The sequence below is a fragment of the Etheostoma cragini genome, chromosome 5 (genome assembly GCF_013103735.1).
Source record: "Etheostoma cragini isolate CJK2018 chromosome 5, CSU_Ecrag_1.0, whole genome shotgun sequence".
NCBI lineage: Eukaryota > Metazoa > Chordata > Actinopteri > Perciformes > Percidae > Etheostoma > Etheostoma cragini.
In genome coordinates, this window is record NC_048411.1 from 27,733,660 (window position 1) to 27,754,486 (window position 20,827).

Genomic DNA, 20,827 nt, shown 5'->3' on the forward strand with positions numbered 1-20,827 from the left:
CTGTTTAAAAAGTTAAGAGCTTCTTTGTCAATACTTTTCCTCTTTTCTGAACTCTGCAGAACTGTCTGGTGTGTGCAACATTAAAAACTCTCGCTGTGCTCACAAACATGTTTCAAATCCTTTTTGAATTCCTACGCAGATCTGAAGTTTCCAAAGACACAAAATGGAGAAAAAGCATTTCTTCATTAATGCGTCAAATTCTAAGAATTCTTAAATTGATATTTTAGGGGGAATCAGCATCCAATATGCATATTAAAAAAGTCCTTCCATACATGTTCAATTTCATTTTCAATTTTCGATTTATTGCCATTCAGCATGTTAACACATGGAGAACAAAACAGTTCTCTAGTGTTGCTTTAAGGTTATTTTTTGGGGCATTTTCCCTTTCCCCGATTGGTCAGTTGAAGGTGAATAGGCAGACAGGAAACAAGGTGAGAGAGAGGAAGATGTGACACGCAAGGGATCTTTCTAATTTTATTACAGTAAGATAGTCTGAAAATCTAAATTATTTAAGTTAACTTCAGGTCTAACAAAGAAGTCAGTGAATGACAGGAAGTAGAATGATACTGATCAGTTTACGTTAAGTTTTTCAGTGAAACTGAAGTGGAGGATATCTAATCTGTCTCTCTCTGCCTCTTTATATTAACAAGAAGCAGAAGATTGAAGGTAAGAGGGGAGGATTAAAACACACACACACACACACACACACACACACACACACACACGTGTTTTTAAGAGGGTAGATTACAGCTCGCTCTCTCAGCTATCGATCTCTGCTGTCAGTGTTTCACTTACTGCTCCGTCACTGTCCACACACATGCTCGCATTTACACTTCAATGAAATCTAAAAGAAATCTAAAGGAAAAACAGATCTTACTTCACGCCAGCCAAGATGCTTTTTATTTTTTCTCTTCGACATTATGAAACATTAAAGATGCAGCTAAATGTTAACTTCATCACTGCAGCTTTCCTGCATGTGGACACATAACACATAAAAAAGGGCCGTTATATTAGCATCTAGCGTTTGACAAACAGCAATTATTTAACCCTCCCCAACAAGTTTCTGAATCTGAAATTTGGGTTTCTCGCAACCAAATTGTCAAAAAAATAATGTGGATGGTTCCGTACAACGCTCTTCACAGGTAAGATAAATGATCAGTTCACTACTCTCATTGAATTTGGATGTTTCATTCAATTGTATAGCATTGCAAAAAGAAAATAATAAAAAGAACGTTGGATTAAGTGACAAATATTTTGGTAGAAGCTTCAAAAATGTCAGAAAAAGTGACAAGAACGGCCAAAAAAAGTGGAAAGAAAAAACATCAGGAAAAGCAACAAAAGGGTTTGAATAAGACGACCAAAACATTGAAAAAATGTTTTGATTTTACATTTTGACGCAAAAAAACAAAGTTTCATGGTCGACCGGGAAGACAACACAGGGGTTAAACAAATACATTCATTAAAGAGGAAAAAGGGATCCATCGCTTGATACCCTGACAACAAAGACAAAACGTTCTTAAACCACTCTTGCAGAATAATCCAGCTCTCCTCTGTTCATTTTCTAATACTGTTTAAACCAAAATATGAGTAAACACTGGTTCAATTTTAGATCTAGCTGTTTATCTTTGTCGTACACAACTATGTGTGCTTATGTTGGCCATGAGCAACAAACAAGCCTACATTCAATCAAGGCTACAGGGCGATGGGTTTGATATTTAAAGGAATAGTTGAGGCTTATTTCTTTGACTAGTGGGAGGGTGAGAGATGAGAAGAATTACAGCACAGATCCATTTTTGCAACATGACATGCGTGGTGTTGCGACGTCATACATCCATGGTTGATGCTCCATGCCCCTGACTTGCAGCTGATTGGACGAACGTGTCACCTGGGTCTGGCTGCTCGACAATTTCAAACCACTGTCGTGACGGCTTGGATGGAATACAACGTCATATTATACAAAAATAGTTCAAGTTGTCCTTGGGTCAAATGGACCCGTTTTCCTATTTCAGTGTTCTTTTTAATTCCCCAAAATAACATGATTGATTCCACACAATGCTCTTTGCCAAGTACAAATCTCTACTTTCATTTCTTTTTCTTTTACTTTCTTTTTCAATTTTCTAGTGTGTGTTGAAAATAGTATTGAGTAAAAGTTGTCATTTTCATTCATTAGTCAGGAATGAAAGTGATCAATTATATTTGCAAAGAGCGTTGCATGGAATCCAATCAATTTTTTGTGGTAATTTGGTTAAAAACAAACCCATATTTCAGATATAGACATTTTTTTAAAGGGGTCACATTTGACCAAGAAGACAACAGAAGGGTTAATACGCATAAAGACTCTAGAAACAAGGGGGGATAAACTAGCCAGACCCTGAGAAGCTCATTAATTTACATCTGCAAACTCCAGAAAGTTACTGGTCGCACCCAAGATATATACAGTATAGTCCATATATAGTCACATAGGCCAACGCAGTCTCATGAACAGGGCCTCATGATTTCGTAAGAAAATGCATGCACACCAAAGAGTGTGACATCCAATGAAATTAGCAATAGCAACAAGCTCCAGGACGCCGGCGGCAGTTGGTAGATGTTTTGATGATGTAACGAGCTTTGATACGTCGGCTCCATTGGATCAGCGATAGTTGGGGGTTCAGTTACCCAAAACTTTGGGCAAAGCACTGCCGCTCGTTTTGACGGACATTACGGGTAAATTTAGTCCGTGAAACATGAGCATTTTGCCCCGACGAAAGTTAAGATTTGGCACCCAAACAACTAGATTAGGAAACAGATTGGAAGGCAGGAACACAAATGGGTGAAAGACTTTAGTTTTCTCCGGTAAGCAAAGTCCACTCTCTGGCTTGAAAGTCCTGTGTGTTCACTGCCACCCACCCGTTCACCCATGTTGGACTTTTTTACTTCCTTGTATTTGTTTGACTAGAGAACTTTAAAACTAGCTCCACCTCCAACAACTACAACAGCTCTAACACTGATGCTTCAGTATTATTAACCTAATACAAATTGTATCTGTTTTCTGAGGAACGAGTAGGCGTTTACTGCAGGTACATTGTAATATGCACTTTTATTATGTTAAATAATACTTGCATTTGATCAGGATTTTAAATGCAGGGTATTTTTAGTATTTAGTATTTTTTAATCTCGTCATATTGGTACTGAATACAACAAAAAAATACTTTAGTCCCGACGCTTCAGAGTATTTCTCTCAATTCCAAAGGCTCACATAAAATTTAGAGCTCTGAAGTAAGAATATTGTGTAGTTTTACATTTTTTTGCGCTGAACACATTATTTTGAGTGACAGCTGTTGGGGAGGGATCTGCAAAACCTCAACCAACAGCTGCGTGTGTATATGTGTGTGTGTGTGTGTGATACAGAAAGTGTGTCTGAAATTCGGAGTTTTAAACCTTTTGACCTTATTACAGAGAGTGAAATCTTCTCTCCTCGTCTGGATTGAGCAGACGCCACAGAGATACCGATGGTGTTTGTGTGTGTGTGGGTGTGTGTGTGTGCATTTTCAGACAGGAATGTGGTTCAGTTATCAGTTAAAAACACTTAACTGCAGCTCTGAAGAAACACCGGCATGTAAATGGCTGCTTTACCATCAGAGGATGATGTGTGTGTGTCAAAAGTCACTAATGCAGCAGTGAGTTATCATGTCTGAAGGTGTTACAACACTTTCTCTCTCACTTACACACACACATGCACACGCGCACGCACGCACGCATGCACGCACACGCACACACACACACACACACACACACACACACACACACACACACAATAAGCTTTTCAGGTCAATTTCAACTCAAGATTCAGGATTATTTTTTCTTATTTTAAGATTCCCAATCAAAGAAGGTAAATAAGTGCATTGACCAAAAAAGTAGATTTGTGAGGACATCTCTGTGCATGGTTAGCTGGTTCTAAGATGCTAGCAGTGCACGAGGGTCCCACAGCCACTGCTTCAAAGAGCATTTCAGGCAAAACTTCTCGGTGTGTTTTGAGGATTCTCCTCTGAGAAACTTCACAACAAATATATTGTAAAATAACTCAACCGTAAGAGAGGAACCAATGCAGGCGCACCTTGTTAAAGGCAACCTTCCTAGAAATAAAATATGGGATGTGATTGCCCCCTGAGAGTAGGCTGAGATACAAATTGTACAAAATATTCACTTTACACGTTATGGAGTGTTAGTTCCAACCTCTGATTGTTCTTGAACCAACATCTATAACCATCTTTTAATTCGTCTTTTAATCCGAGTGATTTATGGATCAATTTCTGTAATAGGTTGTAGTTGTTTTAACTGACAGTTTGTTACTTCTTGCAGGGCGACACAGACACTACTGATACAAAGTACATGTGTTCAACAGTAGCTACAATTGTGGTACTAAGAGCAGATAAACTGAGGATTTAGATGTCAAGATTAGCCAGTCCAACCCTACCTGCCCACTCATTTGAGTGAGTCAATTTACCTGTGAGTAGTTTTCCTAATGAGGAACTTAAACCAAACTAAGGGTTTCACTGAACTCCCCTTGATAAAAACCCAGGGCAAAATTTTTCAAAATGATCTTAAGATGGTGATTATCTCTGATCTCTGATGTTTGAAAATTGAGAGTCAACTTTTCTATTTGCCACTACCTTTTCTGAGGTCATTTAAAGACGTTACTATCTTATACTTCTGCGCTTCCTAAATCCTTTAAATCTACTGTATTTATATTCTTTCTTTTATAAAATGTCTTATTTTCTGTTGTGTTTTATATAGTCTCCCGTTGCCAGACCTTCCAACACAGCACTGCGGAAGAGGGGCTGGCAAGTCCACACAGCATTCTAGGATGGGATGAATTTGCTCTGGTTTTATTGGGATTTCTTTAAACCAATCGTCTTGGGTGACACTGCAAAATAGTCTCAGAAAGAAACTTGTTTTGGTGGAACATGTGTACGTAGGGAGGCGAGCTCTGGAAGTAAAATGGCTGTCGAGTGTGTAATGACATTTTAATCGTCAACAATTTGAACATGTGTTTCAATTTCATTGTACATGTGTCAATAAATTTGCCATACCAAAAAGCTCTGCATTCAAGAGCCGCTGTATAGGGTTAGATAATAAAATTCCTAGAACTAATAATAAGCACACATGGATGCTTTAAAAACGTTAATGCATATTTAGGATGTTCTTGCAATAAAAAGGTCTCTGTTAAGCAATCAACTCTCAAATGTCAGATGTCAGAGCTTCAAACTAGCAGACGAACGCACCACTTTAGGTGTTTTACCATCCAACAGTATCAACTTTGACAAATAATAGTAAGATATAGGTACGCTAGGTGAGTAGAGATATAGGATTGTGTGTCATAGTTCCTCAGCATGAACAGTAAGCTGTTTCAGTAACCAATCAGTATCTGGAGACAGCATCAGAAAAGGTTCTTCTTCTCTTTCTCTACACAACACACAATTGTCTACTTCTTCTTCTTTTCCAGTCCAAATCTTGTAAAACTGTTCCTGAGAGCCGATCAATGCTCGTACGCTTCTGTTCTACAGCTAATCAATGAAACTCCACTAATTCTGTAATCTGCTCTCTTCATTGGCCTCCTCCTCCTTATCTCACCATGTCTCCGCCTCAGTCCTTCCACTTTCTACCTTCCTCCTTTTCCTAATCTTAGCATGTCTCGTCCTCCTCCCACAGGGGATGGACACTTCATAAACAAGGACTTTAACTCTGAGGTAACTGACTCTCTACAAAGGTGGGGTATTTCAGGCTGAATGCTAATCATCTGAGACCTACAAAAGTTCTTTGTATACAACACTTTTATGACATCAGGATGATGTCATATCTTGAGAGCGCCAATAAAGCAAACAATACTTATTTTTTGCCATGTTCACTTATTAGTATAACGCGATCACACATTAACGTTAAACGTTACATCAAACACCACGTCATGAACCATTGTTGATCTGAAATGAAGACTGCATGTCCTATTTCCTGCTTAAAAAGTTTTCAGAAACTATTTTTGTAAAATAAAAAAGTTTCAAATTTTTTGTTTTCTCAAAGCAGTTATTTATAAAGAATCTAAATATAAACTCAATACAATCTACTAAACTCTAACTAAAATACCTTTGTCTCTAGTGGGAAATTATTAAGAGATTGTTGACCAGTAAAATAACAGCGCCAACATGACTAATACCCCAATAATCACGGAATAATTACCCAAACTGCAGAAACATCTGTCAGAAAAACCTAAAACATAATATAATACTTTAAAGGGAACACCATTAAACATGTGCAAATTTGCAATGGCTGAGACATTGTAGGCACAGATATTTAACACACACACACACACACACACACACACACACACGCGCACACACTTGACCCTCCGGCCAAATTTCAGCCTCCTGGGGGCGAAAACTGTGGCCGCCAAACAGTGAGGAATTACACTGACGAACTATAGAGCTGCTGTTTGCACAAGACATACAGTAATAATGTATCATTTTTAGGTCTCCATAGGAACCAATGGGCTCTAAGCTGAGAGCTACAGATAGGAAGTCAGAAGGTACTGAGAGACTAACTAACATGTTGTTGGTTTTGGTCTTTTTTATGGAATTTGCTGTTGATGAAGAAAAACAAATAACAGCACCAGCCTTATCCTTATATCCTTTATGTGCATTCAAAATTTCTTTGAAAGCTTTATTTCCTTTTTTTCCCTCTTTTACTTTAAAATCTTTATCGTTTCTCCTCTTTTCTCTCCCCCTCAGTGTCCTAACGGATAGAAACATGCATCTGATGTTAAATGTTCGCTAACCACAGAATGTGTTCATAGCCGACTTGCCATGTGAAATAAAGACTGACTGCTCCTCATTCATCCCATCTATGACACGCTTGTATTTATTCCGACAAATCTTTCATTTTTCTTAATCACAACCTGTCATTTTCAGCAGTAAGCCTCATAAACCTGCTGCCATCACCGCCGCCGTTGTGCCCAAGAGCAACAGTCTGGACCTCCATACATTCAGAGAGAACCTCGTCACCATGTGAAACTGTGTTTTTAGTGAGCAGAGAGACGACTCATAAATCAGAGGGTAATAATCGAGAAATGGATAATATTTTGATAACCAACGCTGATTCACCTCGAGTCAACATACTGACTGCTGCTGCTTTCTCATAGTGCTGGCCGGTATACACCGATACACCGTTCACACCGAATAACTGTAAACATTTTTGTTATTATATAAATTTATATCAAATCATGTTCAAATAAATATATCTATTCATCATTGTATAATTTAATTACTGTAGAACTAGTAAAACATGATGAAGAACTTTTGGAAGCTTTTTGGTTTAAAAAAATCGTGCTAACTGTTCTCATTGCATGTTTCTCGGCCGTGCTAATGTTAAAAGAGAATTTTGGTCAGTTCCAAGTACCAACTGCTACAGGACTGAAGTACCAACTCCTACAGGACTGAGGTACCAACTCCTAGGACTAAGGTACCAACTCCTACAGGACTGAGGTACCAACTGCTAGGACTAAGGTACCAACTCCCACAAGACTGAGGTACCAACTCCTACAGGACTAAGGTACCAACTCCCACAAGACTGAGGTACCAACTCCTAGGACTAAGGTACCAACTCCTACAGGACTAAGGTACCAACTCCTAGGACTAAGGTACCAACTCCTACAGCACTAAGGTACCAACTCCTACAGGACTAAGGTACCACCTCCTACAGGACTGAGGTACCAACTCCAACAGGACTTAGGTACCAACTCCTGCAGGTCTAAGGTACCAACTCCTGCAGGACTTAGTTTACTGTCACAGAGAGGAGAAGAAACTGGAAACATTTTCACGTTTAAGAAGCTGGAATCAGTGAAGATTTACTTCTTTTTCATAAGAAATGACCCTGAACCAAATAATGTATTATTAAAACAGTTGGTGATTACCTTAATAAGTATTTATTTAATAAACAATAGTTATTAATTAATAACTAATGGATTTGTATTTGCAGCTTTTAGGCTGTAAGAAGACGACCAACATACAGAGAATGTTTCAAAGATAACATTAACAGTTCATACTGCAGCTCATCGTGTGAAGCCTCAACAGACAGCGACACAGGAGAGCAAACAACCGCCTCTGACACTGTTTAAACACACTGACTTATGAAAAGACTACACACTTATATGCACAAACACACTCTGTTTTTCCAACATGAAAGTCCTGAGGGAACTCCCCAATCTTTGTTCTTGAACCTCCCGTGGTTACCATGCCTACAGCGTAATGTCACACAGAGTGGAGAAATGAACTGAGTTAACCTAACTCACCGAGTGGGTTTAACCAAACAGCGCCGTCGGTGAGTGGTGGTTTATAGTGGCCAAAGTCCAAACTTCAAGTTACATGAGCTCCTGGGAGCCAGAAAGAGTTTTTTTATTTAAACCCCAGAACAGGGTCTCTAGTTCACATGGTTCCAGGTCCGGTCCAGCTATAGTTCTGATATGTGGGTTTTTATTGGACAAAACAGATGCACATAGTGGGTTCAAATGGTTGACCCATAACCCTAATTGTACGTATCCATTGTCAGCGTCATTTCCACGCTTCTAAGCCATATAATCTGCACTTTGTGACCGAAAATGTGTTTTTTTTTAAGATTATTTTTTTGGAGCTTTTCCCTTTATAATAGTAGAGAGACATGAAAGAGGAAGAGAGATGGACATGCCCCATCTCTCACACAGCAAAGGGCCACAGGTCGGACTTAAACCCAGGCCAACATGGGGTGAACACTATTACTGGGTGAGCTCGAGGTCGCCCCAAGAAATAATGTTTGTTGCAATCACTTTCATCACTGCATTGTAGACGTGACAGGACTTTTTTGAATATCTTTACATTAACAGCTTATCATCACTGTATCATGAGCAGTGAGCTCTCAAGACTCTTTAGATGAATTTAAAAGCCACTAAACTGCTGCAGTACATCTACGCGGTCGTCACTGCTTTTATTCCAGAATTCCATCGATAAAAACTCAAACGCCTCACTGCAATCAAAGCAACAGGCAACCAAAACATAATTCAACATAAAAACCGTTGATAATCAAACTGATGATGTCAGTGGCCCTTTTATAAAACCCAGATTACAGTCAGTTACGCAAACGTTAAATAATGACATCAGTTGAGAAAACATGACAGAGTATTTACGGGACGCTGTGACCACAAACTACTGAAAACACAAAGTCAATGGGAATTCTGCTGGGAATACAGCGGGAATACGACGATGGACGGACAGACAAACACTAACCGACCGACAGCCGAGTTAAGACAGACAACAGTGTTTCACTTACAACAAGCAGACAAAGAAAATACATTTTTTTTAAAGCCAAGATACCAACAGGGATTTGGGATTTTTCTGAATCCTCAGGAGTCCCATCACACTAACAAAATATTTAGCCTCAAACTGTGCCGCTGAAGTTTTCCATTCTTTCTGATGTTTGGGGGTGTTTTCACTGACTCTGCACAGACAGCTCGTCCCGTCTCAGATCTGTCCAACAGAAAACTCCCGTAAAAAACAAAAACGAAAGCTCAGAAGACGAGGTCAGAGCTTTGACTTCAGGATGTTTCTCCTGTTTGTATTGCACATTCTTTTCAATCAGGATGGCCTCGAGGTTTCGGACCGGGAGGTCACCAGTTTGAATACTCGTGAAACTGCCTTCCTTTCCCTCAGCAAGTAAGTCAGACACAAGGGGGAATATTCACTGTAATGTGACTCAATAACTGTACAAATCTCAGGTTCTGGTACTTAACTGGAGGACAGCAGTTCCACTTTGAAAGACATTCGTTCCAACACATTCTCACTCTTGGTGACACTTGGTCAGGTGCCTTTAGCGTTGTTGTTGACGCTGAAAGTCTTCTTTAGCTTCATGTCTAAACAACACATGTTAGAGGGAAGTATTACATTTCTTACTTTATTTATCTCATGGCTGGAGTTACTGAATGCTATGGAAATTCAGTTTTTTGTATACAGCTGCCTGCGTCCATCCAGACGACACCATTTTTCCTTCATATCTAAAAGACAAATCATCTCCATTACTATGCACGGCCATTCTGACTAAAGCAGGTGTTTGGTGTGTGGAAGAACTGTGCAACGTGATTTAATTTGAAAAATGTCCTGTAGAACAAAACAAGATCTATTTGACTTCTTACAGATGTGGGAGGTCATTCAGACTAATTCAGACTTTGGAATCCAACTTTTCCAAGTCAAACAAGTTTCTGGTACTTTAAATGAGAATGATTGCTTACTTGGCAGATTCAAAATGTAAAAAGGTGGTAAACCATCTCTAGGAGGGTAAGATACCTTCTACTTTTCCTCTCGCATTGTTTACTTCTTTTATCCTTCTTTCTTTCCAATTTTTCTTTCTTGCCTCTGAAGCTTTCCTTTACTCCCCGTTTTCCCTCTTTAACTAATTATAAAGCACAAACACATTCTACATTCTACATTATACATCTATTCTAAAAAAACTGAACTTAGTACCAAAAGGACTAAAGTGGGGGTTTTCGCTACTTTTATATAAGTTTGAGTGAATAAACCTATTTCCGTCATTACTTCTCTTTTTATATTTGTTTACTGCAAAATCATATATAAAAGTAATTGTGTGCACATCCCACCTTTTTGCAGGTGAGAAATACTAAAGTGAAAAAAATGTAAATGCCTGAAGAAATCCCAGTGGGTTAGGAATTTTGCTTTTATATTTAATTATGGGGGCTAAAGCAGTGTTGCAAACATTGCATCTTTTTCACTTGAATATTAAGTAATGACAACAAAACTGTCAGCAGGTCCACATGATGTAAGCCCTTTTCATGATCCCGCACAGCGCACCCCCCCACCCCCTCCATGCAGTTGCTTGCTGCAAATGGCAGAAACAGTGAAAAACAGCTGGACAACCCAGGCTTGGTTGTGTCCAAAATAATAATAAAAAATAAATAATGTTACAATGATATACAGTAAATCAGAAAAAAGCATAAAAATCTTTAGAGAAACTGGAACCGGAAAAAGAATAAGAAATGTCTGTCCATTAATTTCCTACCAGTTGATGAACTGATTAATCAACTAATTGATTTAGCACTAAACTAACCTCTATCTATCAAGCATTCTACTAAAATGTGCTTTAAAGGATGCCTTTTCCATGGTATTAAAACAATATATGTGTCAACATCTCTGTGTCACGTGTACAGGAACAGTGAGTGAGGAAGTTCCAGATTTGATCGTTAAAGAATTATTCCTCCATAAACACAAACTCTGAGCTCGGCCTCGCGGGAGATCAATGTGTCGAGGCGTAAAATACTCCGTCACAAAAAAATCCTCCTCTTTTCCACCCAGACGTAACGGCAAATGTCTTAATTAAAACTGGCCCTTCCCAGACACCATAGACAACATGACACAAGCTCCCTGATTGGCTATAGGACAAATATCTCTTCCAGTTTGGGGGAACGTCAATAGGTGAGTTTAACAACCAGTGAGTTTTAATGGGATCTGCGTGTGAAGCTTCTTCATCAATAGGCCTAATGACCAGTTTAAGCCCGGCAGCCGATAATCTGCCGATGGTTAGAGCCGGGTTATCGGATCAGCATTTCTCCGGGGCCGGGGGCTTCAATAGCTGGTTTTAAACCCCACAGTGGGTCCCAGCTCCACTCGGCAAATACTACAACTGGCAAGGACATTTAACCACTGAGCTCCAGAAAACCTTAATGTGGCCAATTCACTTCTTCTTCCTCCGCCTCTTTACTCTGGCTTTTACAGCTTATATTGGAATAATAATTGGTATTTTTAAACCTCCACACACTCATAAGTGTTTTCACACTTATCAGATGCATTTTTACACTCTGTACCTTTTTATATTTTATTGTATTTCACATACCTTGAGGATGGAAAGTCACTATTTACAACCAGAAATAGTCATTTTTCTTGACCTGAATGAAGGTTTTCTTTAAATAAAAATTTTTCTAAGTATGAAAGGACAGAAAAGTTACTTCCTCACTGTAGCAAGCAAATCAAAAATAGGTGAAACAAAAAGAATGAAAAAAACATGAGAAATTAATAGTCTGACTAATGCACTGCATGCCAATGTTTGGATATACACATTATGAATCTAACGCCACCCAAAAACACAGATTTCAAGAAAACATGTTGGGAGAAAATAATATTGCGGGGAAAAAGTCATAACTTAACCAAAATAAAGATGTAACTTTTAGCAATGCATGATATGGATTATTTTTTAGCCAATATCAATAATAATAATAAGTACCTGCTTCTTATGGCGGGTACTAATAAAATAAGCCATGATTTCACATTTTTGTGTTTTAAAAATAGGTTTATGCACACTTGAGGGTAAGAAAGTCTAAGGTAGTGAGCAAAGAACAATTAAGTATTCCATAGCTCAGATCTAAATAAAAAAACAGTTTCCACTCTTCAAATATTAATTTCTTCCTTCTAGTAAATTACATCACAAAACTTCACAAACACATGTTGGCTTTAATAGCATTTAGCAAGAATTTTAAATTGCCTTGACAAAATCTGTCATATCAGACATGTCAACAGATGAAAAACTCAAATACGAAACAAAAGCTTTATTATCAGCTCTATTTACTGGCTATAATTTTATTATCAGAATAATACCATAGGTCGTACATAATAATATAAATGTCCCTTAACAGGACGACAATGTATTTGCTCACTACATATTGTGCATCCCACGTTATTTTATATTATAAAATCATAATTTTAACAGAAACACGTTATATTTTGAAAATTAGGATACACAATATAGAGAGTGCATTTTTGTACACTTGGATTTTTCCAAGTGTGGACTCAAACCGAACGAGGGCAAATCGCTCCAAGTTTACAAACTCCCCAACTGATTTGGACTAAAGCAAACGAACAGGTGTGAAAACGCCCTAACAGCTGCATACTGACTGTGTACCGATCTGCATCGGATCAAATAATTCAGATCTGGGAAATCCTGTTGTCAGTGAACACAACTCTTTCTCTTTTTGAAGCATAAACCCTGACGTGACGAGCTCCTTGCTCCTGCTGGACTTAGCCTAGGATATCTTTACCTGCCCACACCCCCCCTGACCTCGGACCCATTGTAGGACATCCCCAAGCCCCAAATAACTCCCCCACCCCCACCCCTCCTGCTGTTAACAGCAGAGAGACTGATGTCCGATCAACCGACGTCTGACTGACCTTTACCAGCTCGGCCACAAGGGACTCATCTATCTCTCTGTCTCCCAGCATCCTTCACTGCCTCTCTCTTTCTCTCCCCCCTCTTTCTCTAATGCTAATGCAGCTGTTTATAACTGCCACATTGACTTTCTCCTGCCACTGTATGTAAATACAATCTGCCCTGATCAATGGACTGAGAGGTGACATGTCGCTGACCATAAGCACACACACGCACACGCACACGCACGCACACACACACACACACACACACACACAGACACAGACACAGACACACTAAACTTAAACATGTACCATATGCACACAAGATCACAGAGTGAAATGTAAGACTTTTTAACAACTTTATACAGGCTTCAAGAAGAAAAACCAGCAGGGATAATACATCTTTTTGAGTACTTTCCAGCTGTAACAATCATTTTGAATGAGGAACTAATGTGATCTGGCATTAAACGCAAAGTTTACCAATTTTAAAATGAAAAATTAATTTTAGGTTCTTGCTAAAATCTTCACTCCACTGATGATCTTCCAGCTGCTGTAGCTGACAGTGGGGACGATGTTTGAATGAAAAAAGGATTGAATCTGCCTCTTGCAGCAACAATCCACTGTCACAACAATCCCCTTTTTAGTTTTGAGGTGGGGAACGCCTCTCATCTACACATAAATCTGCCTGCAAATGCAATACTTAATACTTGTAAATGAAATGTTAGAATTTTGAATACCTTGGAAGACCTGCAGTAATGTGCCACTAAATGGTCAAGTCAAAATGACAACAGGAATGTCTCTCTGACCAATGCTTTTCACAGAACTGGTTCCTTTCGAGTTTTGATACTTTTTAGATAGATGTCCACCCCCACAAAACTTCTCTTTAATGCATTTATCAGTCACCCTGAGTTTGCATTGATAAAGATGATACATACTGATGCACCATTGAGGCCTAAAACTCTTGTACACGCAATAGTCAGAGCGACGACCATCCGAGGTCCTTATAAATGCACCATTAACCTTCCATGATACCGCACTGGTAGCACTGGTATGTTTGATAGGCTGACTTGGTACATACCAGACAAAGAGTTGTTCAAAAAGCTTTTTCTTTCATTTCCGCCCATCATTAGGAAGTATGAAAAGTGTAATTTTTACTGCATTGTTATTCCGTCAAACAAACACGCCTCATTCATTCTCCACCACCTGTCATCCTCCTCACAGGGATTCGACTCCTTTTTCGATATGTACACTACAGTACCCATAAGTCCACACACTTCCTCTCACAGGCTTTCTTACCTCCCACAGGTGTCTGCTGTTTCTGACCGCTCCAGAATGCAGTTTGTCCAGCACCAGAGGGACTCCCTGAAACGGGCCGATCCAGGTTCCTTGAGGGATCCTCTGAGATGCACAGATCCCGTAACCCAGACCAGGAACTGTACTGGTGCAGAGACACACCTGCATAGACACACAGACACACAGACACACACACACACACACATATATAAAGGTCAATAAAACAATTCTGCTCAGTGCAGATATATCTATTATTCAATTAATTTCTATGCACTGGGCAGCGCTCAGGGGTGGATTGGAACCAAGTACATTTACTCAAGTAGTGTACTTACTGTAAGTACAAAGTTGAGGTACTTACATACTTTACTTGAGTATAGCCATTCCCTTTAAAAACATAGTTTAACATAAAACTCAGGCATTCGACAGACAGACAGACAGACAGACAGACAGAGGGAAGTCTCACCTCTCTGGGCAGATCTCTGAGCCAATCAGGGACATCCGGCAGGGTGACAGGAGCTGCCGTGCTGCTGGTGCCGACAAGTCGACGCAGAGAGTGAAGAGGACCGTGCATCGGACACTCGCCGTTCCTGTTATCTGCACACATGTCACAACCTGGGGACGCAAGAGGAGTTTCCACTGAGTGTAACTTTTTACAACCAGCAGACAAACAATTAACACTTAATTAAACTATATACGATTTAAATATATAACCCGTATTTTAAAAACGTACACTTCCTTAACGTAAATGCGGTGTTTAGGCCCTGAATCCAGTCTATGATTTTACAACTTTGCATGTTTTTGTTTAAGATGATTTTTGGGGCATTTTCAGCCTTTATTTTGATAGGACAGTAGAAGATATGAAAGAGGAGGGGGGAAATTACATGCAGCAAAGGGCCGCAAGTCGGAGTCGGACCCTGGCCCGCTGCGTTGAGGAGTAAACCTCTAAATATGCGCTCCCACTCTACCAACGGAGCTCTCCGGGCGCCCTACTTTGTGTGTTTTAACAGTGAGTGTGATTTCTATTAATATTGTGATTTGTTTTTGATATTTTTCTGTTCTCGGATCTTTTTGTCCTATCGCACAGGCTTTATTCTAGTATGTCAATATGTCATAACTTTGGTAATTAATTTGTTACTAATGACTTCATAGCATAAGGGCAACTTAAAAAAAAATCTAAATTCCAATTACATTTATTCAACCCTATTTAGAACAGGAGGTTCAAAATAGGTATTTTAGGTTTGCAAAATACGCAAATTAACAGTAGTTTTTTTAAATGACAATAATCTGTTTTTACTTTCTTCAGATGACATTAATAACATAACAAATAATGCTTTGAGAAGAAATAAATTCCCATTTTTCTATAATGGTTGTTTGTTTTACAGTAGCTGACTTGGTTGTCAGTGTACAGCTTTGTTATGTAACTTGTCCTTTGGTCGTATAAAATAACCATCTCACACGGGGAAGAAAAGGAAAAGGAAGAAAAGGGGAAGAGGAAGAAAAGGGATTGTGGTGTTTAAAACTCTCTGAAAAAAAAGTACAAACCCCTAAAAACTGCTCTCTGCTCTCTGCAGTGTTTTTTCAGGTTAAATGTGGCGAGAGCATTGCTGGGAATTAGCGAGTGTCAACATTTACTCAGAGATGCAGTCTGACAGTAATGGATGTTAATTGACTGTAGCAACATAATGAGAGATTATTATCTGGACACAAAACTCCCACAGAGCCACACAGAGCAGAGCGGCTGAGAGGAACAGGATGTTAATGTTGCTTTGTTTCTGTTTTTTCCAAAATGAAATGAGAGGCTGACATCTACTTTTACACCATGATTGATAGAAGTAAATTAAACCATATTATGGTCGTTTATGAACCACAAAATGAGACACAGGTTCACGGTCGAGTAAATGGGAAAATTTCACAGGCTGACTTCTCCTCCATCCTCCACTTTATCTGGAAACCTATCAAACCAGCTCATAGTAGTCTTCGCCAATGGGACCACTGTGTTTAATGGGATACTGTATGTTGCCCTGTGTACGCCCCTGACATTGAACGACAGTCAGGGGGTGCCCTGGGAGCTCACCTGGTAGAGCGTGCGCCCCATATACCAAGGCCCAGTCCTTAACGCAGCGGCCCAGGGTTCGATACATAGATACAAATGTATCGTTTTTTGATCAACTTAAGATGCACTGATCCCTGGGGCGCCTGGATAGCTCTGTTGGTAGAGCAGGCGCCCACTCATAGAGATTTACTCCTTGATGCAGCGGGCCTGGGTTTGATTCCAACCTGCAGCCCTTTGCTGCATGACATCCCCCCCCCACACTTCTCCCCTTTCATGTCTGCAACTGGCCTATCAATCAAAGGCCAAAATGCGCAAAGAATAATCTGAATCTCAACTGAAACTAATAAGATTAAAGGTGGAAACCACAACACAGTATTAAATATATTGAACGATGAGTTCACCCTTCGAAAAACTTGTCTTCTTACATTTCTGTTTGTGTTCAGATGAAACAAGTGATGCATAGTGGGGTAATCAGTGAGCTTTAGACGTGCTGGTATTTTTCGACTTTGGAGGGAGGGAGCCAGGCTTGCTGTTTGCATCGGCCTTCATCTTCATGCTAAGTTAGGCTAGCCCCGTCCTGACTCCAGTGTTGTACTTATTATTAATGTATGAACCTGGGAGAGGTTATTGTCCATCCACAGCAACTCACTGATTATTTTCACAGCTTCATTAGAAGGTTCACAGTGCAGAGAGATGACACAGGAGATGACAAATGAGACGATGAAGAAGAGACTCAAACTCAAATGGTTGATGACATGAAAACTCACCAGACTAGCAGAGCAGCTGATCTGCTGCTGAGTTTCACTCTGAGCTCTGTGAGCTTTGATTCATGTGTTTTCTTTAGCAGAACAACACTGGAGCTCAGATAAACTAACTACTGCAGCTAGATCTGGAATCTGGCCTTAACAGATATGCCGACAAGGCTTGAGCCCAACAAGTATATTTCGATTGACACTTTTTTAAAAGCCCAAACCCGCATACGGCCCGACATTATTCAAATGTCCGTAGAATAAGTCAGTTCTCAATTTTTTAACATAATTTATTCGTGAATAACGTTTGTTACCAGCGCAACCAACAGGTATTCTCCAGAGGACAGCCTTCGTTTCACCACCTGAAACACAACCGGGAGCACAAGCCCGAGCCCGGCCAGAGTCCAGCCCGAGCCCGGCCAGAGTCCAGCCAGAGCCCGGCCAGAGTTCAGCCAGAGCCTGGCCAGAGCCCGGCCAGAGCCCGGCCAGAGTCCAGCCAGAGTCCAGCCAGAGCCCGGCCAGAGCCCGGCCAGAGTCCAGCCAGAGTCCAGCCAGAGTCCAGCCAGAGCCCGGCCAGAGTCCAGCCCGAGCCCGGCCAGAGTCCAGCCACAGCCCGGCCAGAGTCCGGCCAGAGTCCAGCCAGAGTCCGGCCCGAGCTTGGCCAGAGCCCGGCCAGAGTCCAGCCCGAGCCCGGCCAGAGTCCAGCCAGAGTCCAGCCAGAGTTCAGCCAGAGCCTGGCCGGAGCCCGGCCAGAGTCCAGCCAGAGCCCGGCCAGAGTTCAGCCAGAGCCTGGCCGGAGCCCGGCCAGAGTCCAGCCCGAGCCCGGCCAGAGTCCGGCCAGAGCCCAGCCAGAGCCCAGTCAGAGCTTGGCCAGAGCCCGTCCTGAGCCCGAGCGAACCCTTTGGGTCCCGTCGGATTCTAGCAAAGATCTTCAGCTCTAACTGCAGCTACAACTACAAACTGACCCAAATACACACACAAACGTACTCCAGGTGAGTTCAGTGCAGAGTAATTTTGTTTCTGATATAAACCATATTTTGCCAATTTTAGACTATGAGAAAAGAATTTTGTTCAACACACTGAACTTAAGAGACAAGTAAAAAAAAGTGAATATCAACATGTACTGTATATCAATTAGAGAAGACTTAACTACTTGCACTAGTTTCCCAAACTCCAGACTAACTGCTGATTTACTGTTTTGGTTCCTTTAAAATGTTTCTAGAAATGTTGCCCTTTTCTTGGGCAATAGCATATTACCACGAGGGGGATCTTTAAAAGTCTCGGGCTGGCCCTGCAAACAAACACATGGCTTTAACATCTGATGTCTTTACGTAATGGTAAACCACTAAGACTAAACACAAACTCTACTAATACAGTCCAAGGTAAAGCTGTAAATGTGTCGTCTTCTCTCCTGTAAACCTTTTTTCTCTTCCTCTTCTTCCTCTCTCTCAGACTGAACTGGCTGTGAACTTGTTATGGCGTTCTCTCCTCGCTGCCCATCATTCAAACTCAGTATTCTGTTAAATCCATCGCCAGTGTTTAGACAGCTCCGCTCTGCCTCTGATCTCTGAGCGCCGGAGCCCGTTTCCACTGACACGATCTGCGGCCACTTCTTCTTCTTTTATTTCCACAAAAGGACGATTTCTTTGTAAATTTATCCTTTTTAAAATCCTGATTTCAAATATTAGTATCCGGTTAAAACACATCTGTTTTAAAAGTGCGGGTATTGAACTGCCTCATTAACAGATAGGTAATCTAAATATTCATACATTTACATTTATCTGACTCAGTGTAATCGAGAGCGATTCATTGTAAGGGTAAAATAGAGTCACATCCCGAGCAACAAAAAGGTTGAGGATGTGTAAAAAAAGAACTCCTGGACGCTAATACTAATAGCTGCATTTGTTTCCTGCACAGCTGTGTGTCAAGAAGAAGACGGACCACACAGCGAGGCTTCACTTCTGCTGTGTAGAACCTCAGCAACAAACCTCTACATCTGAGCTTGTTTCAGCTCCTAGTTTTGGTTTTATAGCTCTTTCATGGTCTGGTTCGTCAAACAAACTCTAATAAGCTCTCTAATCAGTTATTCGGCAGGTAATCATGTTTGGGTTAAAAAAACAAAACGGGGTAAATATGGGATAATTGACCATTTAAGGATCAATCTGTGATCTAAATTGATGTTGCTCACACATTTAATGACAAAATGGGATTGTCAATGTGTTCAGTGCCATGACCAAATTATGCAAACCCACCAACCAAACTCTGTGCAATTTTCTGAGTATTTAAAGGCGCGTGCACACACACACACACACACACACACACGCACACACGCACGCACACACACACACACACGCACACTTGCTCACACACACACACACACACATAAAGCGTCTCAGTATGTTTCTTGGGACCCGTCAAAATGCATTCCTTAACCCCTTACCCTAACTTTAACCATCACAACTAAATGCCTAACCTTAACCCTTACACTCCCCCTAACCATAACCTAATTGTAAGCCTAATTCTTAAACCAATTCTTAACCTGTGAACGGCCCTTTAAAGTTGTGGGGTCCAGCATTTGACCCCAAAAGTATTCTGTGTGTGTTTTGGACCCCACGAATGTAATTAAACAAGCACACATACACACACACACACAGACACACACACACACACACACACACACACACAAAAGTACTACTCAGTCACTAACAATGCCTCTGTGTCTCTGGAGAAGTTTTGTCACCCTGATGATGTCATAGTGATGTCATCGGGGTTATCCCAGCTTGGGGTTGGAGACTACAACTTTCTAAAAGAAAGCCTGTGTTACAAACTGGAGGTGTGGTGTGTGAAAGAGATGGACATTTACCACAGAAAGAGGGCCTAAATGAAAAGGTGGTATTCATTGGCATTATGGGAGATGTAGGATCCAGTGTTTTGGAAGTCTGACCAATATTTGAGACTAAAAGACAGGATATGTGAAGTTCTAGCATTCTCTTTTAAATAAAAAAATTTGATAGTGGAACTTTAAATGTACCCCTTTACTGTGAAAAAGAGAACATTTAACATTTTCCTTTATTCCTTACTGTATAATGATACAGTCCAGGTTGTTGTTCTTTGATCTTCTCAACCCTAAAACAAGCCAAGTCAATTCCAAAATCACACATTTGCTTTAAAAGTTTTTACATTTGACGTGCTTCTGTTGCAGACCATAAATCACTAATCTAATCTTCCCAGATTTTGTCCTTCATAACAAGAGCAAAGAATTTACTAGAAATACTGTAGGCTACGTGTTAGCAATATATTTAATATATGTAACAGTCAAGAATATTACAGGAAGAAGAAAAATAATTTGTAATGAATGCAAAGATTTTGATAAGAAAATTATCACAAAAAAGTCACAGGACCCACTCATGACTCTTTGGCCATTTCTGTGTTGTTCTTCATATTATTGTCATTATTGGTGTAATTAATAATCAAGGTCAGGGGTGTGTGTGTGTGTTTGACTGCTTTATCTACGACCCCCCCCC

The 20,827-nt window shown here is 40.3% G+C and overlaps 1 protein-coding gene and 1 long non-coding RNA gene across 2 annotated transcripts in view; one reads left to right on the forward strand and one right to left on the reverse strand.

Moving 5' to 3' along the window:
• Nucleotides 1–20,827, reverse strand: part of prdm6 (PR domain containing 6) — a 90,361-nt gene that overhangs the window by 65,883 nt on the left and 3,651 nt on the right. Inside the window, exons 2-3 of the mRNA XM_034871184.1 lie at nt 14,965–15,113; nt 14,505–14,663 (exon numbers count right to left, since the gene is read on the reverse strand). Of these exons, the coding sequence (XP_034727075.1) occupies nt 14,505–14,663; nt 14,965–15,113 (308 nt within the window). The remainder of the gene's footprint in view (nt 1–14,504; nt 14,664–14,964; nt 15,114–20,827) is intronic.
• Nucleotides 1,079–12,166, forward strand: LOC117944430. The gene is made up of 3 exons (XR_004656571.1): nt 1,079–1,197; nt 3,665–3,671; nt 12,155–12,166. It is a non-coding gene; the product is annotated as an uncharacterized LOC117944430 (long non-coding RNA).